Genomic DNA, 6,044 nt, shown 5'->3' with positions numbered 1-6,044 from the left:
AACAAGCGAGGATAGAGTGGCCTTTTCCAGTAGGTTTCAACTGTAACAGGAACTACAGATCACTAACCTGTTGTGGGGAGTGAGGAGAAACAAAAAGAATAATCTGGAGATCCGGGACGTTAAAAACCAATTCACACCCTGCCTTCTTAAAAGAGAAGTGAACAATGAGGCATATGAAGAAAAAAAAAAAAAATCCAATGTGCATTCGCTTGTGTTCCCCATCCCTTCAAGAAGTGAAGTGTCTTGTTGGGAAAAAAGAAAGACACTTGGGAAGGATATCAAATAGTAAGGGATAGGGGTAGAAGGAGGGACTAAAGATAAAGAGGAATTTGAGAGGAAATGTCAGTGAACTCGTAGAGGATTTAATAACCACTTTCTGCGTGTCCAGCCTGGACATAGAAAGGACACATCCCTGACCTCACAGAGCAGCCAAAACACACGCCTGTGTGTGCCAAAAGCCCTTGGTAGCAATTTCGGACAGTAAATAATAAAGAGATAAAAATAGGTCATGGGACATTAAGTGTTTATGGGAATTTAGGGGTGGGAGCTATTATTGTGAGTTAGGGGAACAGCTGTACAAAGTAGGAATCGTAGTTATGAAATTCAGAAATTGCGCCCGCGGAGGGCTCGCAGTCCTTTTTCGACACCGGGAAATGTGAGAGATTCCAAAGAATGCTCCACCTCAAATTCCTCTAAAACCAACTCCTCAAGAATGGCAGTGCTCAGAAACCTCCACCGCCGCGAAGCGACGGCTGCCGGAACCGGTGTGGCCAGCTTCGGGTTGCGATACGGTGACTGTTTGCGTGACACCCCCCTCCACCTCCCGCCTCCTCCCGCCGCGTGGTTGCCGTGGCAACGGAAGAGAGCCGGCGACCCGGGTTCCGGAAGCCGGAGTGCTGGAGCTTGGAAGCTACCCTGGTCCAAGGATGCTGAGTCCCGAGCGCCTAGCCCTACCGGACTACGAGTATCTGGGTAGGAGTTCCTTCAGCTTCGCAGAAGGAAAGAAGAGCCGACGATTAGGCCCGGGTCTGGGGAGGAGGAGGGGAGGGGGCTGAGTGGGAACGGGGGTCGGGGTGGAATAGGGAGGGGCCGGGAAGGGCGGGGTAGGGGGGGAGGCGGGCATTCCGGGGCCTGCAAGTGCAAGGCCGAGCCAGGGGGAAAACAGCGTTGGGGGTCAAAGGGCGTGTGAGGTGTGCGGGCTCAGGCAATGTGGATTGTGTTCGAAGTGGGATAGGTTGGAGCTGAGAGTTTGGGGGCCCTTTTGGAATATTATAGATCATGCTGGTGGTGGAGTAACCTTGGAACCCGAAGTGCCAACTCAGTCATTCTGTGAACCATCATTTTCCCCTTACAGCGGCCACTAACATGTTTGAGCATTTCTTTGGCGTTAGGCACAATGCCAAGCATTTTGTGTGCACTTTTAAAATTGATCGTCACAACAGCCCCAGGAGGAACTACTGTGTTTTTTGTCCATTTTGCAGATGGAGAAACTGAGGCTAAAGAGGTGACTTGGGTAAATAAGGCCACACAGCTAGAAAATGGTAGAGCTGGAATCAGGAGCTAATCTGCTCATTCCAGAGCTTGAGCTCTTGATCACTGAGGCAGTAGCTGTAGTACTTTATTGAGCACCTTCGATGTGTAAGGCCTTTGCCGGGTGAAAAGAGGATGTATGTGTGTGTGTGTATACATACAACTATGCACATACATTTAAAAACAATCACAGACTTTATTTTTTTTAGAGGAATTTTAAGTTTACATAAAATTGAGCAGCTATCATAGAGCTGTTCCCATCTATTCTCTACCACTCACTCAATTTCCCCTATGATTAACACCTGCCATTAAGGTAGTACATTTCTTACAACTGATGAATCAATATTAATATATTGTTATTAACGAAGTCCATGTTTTACATTAGGGATCACTCTTTGTGTTGTACAATTCTACGGGTTTTGAATTCTCCAGGTCATGTACCTGCCATTATAGTATCATGTGGAGTAGCTTTACTGCCCTAAAAATCCTCTGCCCTCTACCCATTCATCCTTCTTCCTGCCCCCTAACCCTTGGTGTCCACTGATCCTTTTGACTGACTGTGAAGTTTTACTTTTCCAGAATGTCATACAGTTGGAGTCATACAGGATGTAACCTTTTCAGACTGGCTTGTTTACTTAACAGTATGCATTTCAGGCCCTCCATGTCTTTTCCTGACTTGATAGCCCATTTTTTTTTATCACTGAATAATATTTAATAGTTTGGATGTACTATAACATTTTTAAAAATGATAAACAGTTATAATTTAAATTTTTTAATTGGTACTATGGAAATTGGATTAAAAATATGAAGAAGTTTGTGGTGAAGTCTTCTCCCCCGCCCTTCCCTCATCTGCCAGTTTTTCTCCACCCTTAGCACTACAGCAGTAACCATTATTACTGGTTTCCTGTGTATCCTTCCAGATTCGTTTATTATGTACATAAGGGAGAGTATAGTGCACACTTTCCTCATTTAATAGATTTTAGTGAGATGTCAGCCTTAGAAAGCTTCCTTCTTTAAAAAAAATTTTCTTAGCTACATAGTATTTAAATAATTTAACCAATTCTCTATTGGTAGACAGGTTATTTTTAGCCTTTTGCTATCACTAAAAATACCCCACTGAGTAACGTGCAATTTTGTTCCTTTACTAGTATATCTGTAGAGACAAATTTGAGAAAGTAGAATTGGTAGGTCAGGGGAATATGCATTTTTAAATATTGTTGGATATTACCAAATTGCCTTCCATAGAGGTTGTACCATTTTACATTGCCACTAGCAATGTAAGAATGTCTGTCTCCCCACAGTCTTTTCAACAAAATACATCAAATTTTTGAGTGATTTCAACCTATTAAGTGGCAATTAGTCCCATGCTAGATTTAAAGTACATTTCTTTTATGCAACTGAGCATCTTTTTACCAAGTTTAAGGGCTGTTTGGTTTTCTAAATCTATATATATGGAAAGAGATATATATATATGTGGTAATAAAGCTATATATGTGGTAAGAGATATATATATATGCATATGTATATATACCCCCCCCCCCACACACACATATGTGGAGATCTATATGTGGATATATATATATACACACATATATGCATATACATGTATGTGGGTATATATATGTGCTTATATGTATATGTAGAGAGAGATTAATTGACTACATTCATTAATTAGTCAAAAGGGCATAGTTATATCACAGATAACTTCATATCAGATGAATAATAGCAATGTCTAGCAAACAACCTTTGCAAAAGATTTTATTTACTCCATTACTCAGTGAATCTATAATATATTTAAAAATTCTAGTCCATTGTTCAGTCTCTTGGGTGTTTTTTGTTTAAGTAATATACCTCAGAATCTTGGCATGTTTAATACACTACTGCTTTGGTAAATAGAAGTTGGTGGTCCCTCCGTAGTGGCTTTTTAAGGAAGACTAATTCAGTGGCAATGCTGATAATGAATCTACAAAGAAAATCGGAGTCTCAAGTTGATTCAAAAAGCTTCAATGTCCACCTATACATCTAACATCTGAGCCCTGGGCAAGTGCTTCTTCAGGCTCTGTTGCACATTTAAGTCTCTTAACCCCTTGTCCCATTCAGCATCTGGACAGTCATGCTGCCCTAAACAGGGTCATACTACTCACTGGTTTCCTCATGGTTCATCAACTCATACAACTCTGCTGAAATGCATTTAGCTGAGAACAACCCCTATCCATTAAGTTTGGTCGCTTTTACAGGGATGCTGTTTTGAAGTATTCACCCTCAATCTAAGGACCATTGAAAACCACTCTTTATAGATTAATTTAAGAAAAGATTTCCTGGTTTTCAAAATTTAAACACCTCAGAGGATTTATCTTATCTTTACTTTTTTTTCTTTTATAAATTACAAAGTCACTTGCATGTATAGGCCTAGAGAAGAAAATACACATAGAGGAAAGAAAACTGCAGGAACAGAAACAGAAAAGCCAAAGCTAAGTACCCCCTTGGTATGTGTGTCAGAAGACCTCTTTTTAGTATTATGGTAGAAATTATGGGAATATCTATTCAATGAATATCTATAGATTTCCCTTTCTGTCTGCTAGCCAGGCCTTATATTTGACTTTTTGACTATTAGTAAAGAAAACAATCTTTTGTCAGTTGGGTAAACGGATCACCCCGCCCCCCGACTTTGTGGATTAGGAACCTGTAATCATACTCTGAAATGGCTTAGGATCTTCAGATCATCATTACAGAGTCAACTCAGTGATGTTCATGCCTGCAGTCATCAGAATGTAATGATAGAAATTGTGTCAATGCCGAGGGCTGAATAGGGAGAGGAGAGTCTGGTAAGGAGACGAAATAAGTATTGAACCCTTGAAAGATTTCCAGCCTTATGAAATCTACTTATTGGAAGCTTCTGCCAGAGGCTGAGGTGTGTTTGTGTATCTGGTTGGGTGTGGAAAGCTCTCTAGAGCCGAAGGGCAGCCTGTTCTGGTCCCAGGTTTGCAAAACACACCACCTACGTGCTGACCTGAGTATAAGCACGAGGGTGTGAGGTTTATTTTTGACTCCACCTAATTTGGTGAGGTGTATGCTTTCACTCTGGCTCCAAGTTACCTCTTCTGTTTCCATGGAAACTGCTTATTCTCACTAAGTTTGGTATTAGGTTGACATAATAGGTAACTTTAGGAAATCAGAGATGGTCTTTCTCCTTTGGAGGCTATACTCTTTGAGGAATTACAGTAAATTGGATAGTTTTTTTAAGCTGTAATTTTTAAGCATTTTATATATGCTTAGTGCTGTGCCTTATCTGATTTGTTCTTCACAACCGCTACACAAAGTAGGTATCGTTAGTCTCATTTGGTAGTTATTAATATAATCTCATTTTACAAATAAGGAAATTAAGCTTAGAAAGGCTAATTAATTTGTATGAAATCACATAGGTGATGATGTGTAGCAACGCCAGGATTCAAAACCATAGCCTGTTTGCCCTCTCTACCAAGAAGATACAAATAGACAAATCGGGATGTTTATTTGCCCACAAAGGGCAGTGATCCTTGCTTCCTTTTTTTTTTTTTTTTTTTTTAAAGATTTTATTTATTTACTTGACAGAGAGAGATCACAAGTAGGCATAGAGGCAGGCAGAGAGAGAGAGAGGAGGAAGCAGGCTCCCTGCTGAGCAGAGTGCCCGATGCGGGACTCGATCCCAGGACCCTGAGATCATGACCTGAGCCGAAGGCAGCGGCTTAACCCACTGAGCCACCCAGGCGCCCCTGATCCTTGCTTCCTTGTTAGAAATGGAGCTCTTACACAGTTCATTAGTTGCAAGTAATTTTCCTGAGAACAGGAATTGTATTTTACTTATCATTATATACCTCCCTTTTACAATGACACACTTAATACAGAAAGATATGTTAAATCGAATGTGAATAATCTAATTTTAGGGTACAGGTACCCCAAATGTGAGCAGCTAACAGTAACAATTAAGACTTATTTAGGAACTAAGAAAAAAAAAAAGAGAGAATTAAGCTCTTACTATGTACCAGGTAACATTTTAAGTGCTTTATATATATTAATGCACATGACGGTAACATTTTTTTTTTAAGATTTTTATTTATTTATTTGACAGAGAGAGACAGCAAGAGAGGGAACACAAGAAGGGGGAGTGAGTGAGGGAGAAGCAGGCTTCCTGCTCAGCAGGAAGCCTGATGCCGGGGCTCAATTCCATGACCCCAAGATCATGACTAGAGCCAAAACCAAGAGTTAGATGCTAAACCTTCTGAGCCACCAAGACGCCCCAACCATTTAAACTGTTACCTCCATTTGACAGATGAGGAAACTGCAGCATAAAGATATTTAAAAAGTAGTTAGTAATCAGGAAGGCAGAATTCTAATGCAGCAGTCTAATGACACAGAGTCCATACTGTAAAACTCCATGCTGTCAATACCTTGAGCAACTCCAAAATTGAGGCTCCCTATGGCATAGACTTATGCATAGATCCAGGAGAAAGTTCAAGTGAGTCCAAGGGCTTAAT

General features: G+C 40.8%; 1 protein-coding gene across 4 annotated transcripts in view; it reads left to right on the top strand.

The window, feature by feature from the left end:
• The first annotated feature begins 615 nt into the window (after positions 1-615).
• Positions 616-6,044, top strand: part of CUNH11orf49 (chromosome unknown C11orf49 homolog) — a 189,536-nt gene continuing 184,107 nt past the window's right edge. For 2 of the 4 annotated variants that reach the window (XM_013061718.2, XM_013061717.2), the window contains exon 1: positions 842-972. In XM_013061718.2, coding sequence (XP_012917172.1) covers positions 927-972 — 46 coding nt within the window. In that variant the 5' untranslated portion in view covers positions 842-926. Of the gene's footprint in view, positions 973-6,044 lie in introns of all 4 variants that reach the window. The other 2 variants (XM_004763113.3, XM_004763115.3) reach the window with 2 other exon arrangements.

Source organism: Mustela putorius, unplaced genomic scaffold (genome assembly GCF_011764305.1).
Source record: "Mustela putorius furo isolate JIRA1106 unplaced genomic scaffold, ASM1176430v1.1 tig00003859_pilon_pilon_pilon, whole genome shotgun sequence".
NCBI classification, from domain to species: Eukaryota; Metazoa; Chordata; class Mammalia; order Carnivora; family Mustelidae; genus Mustela; species Mustela putorius.
Note: the sequence above shows the minus strand (reverse complement) of the source record. Positions and strands in the feature narration are given on the sequence as shown.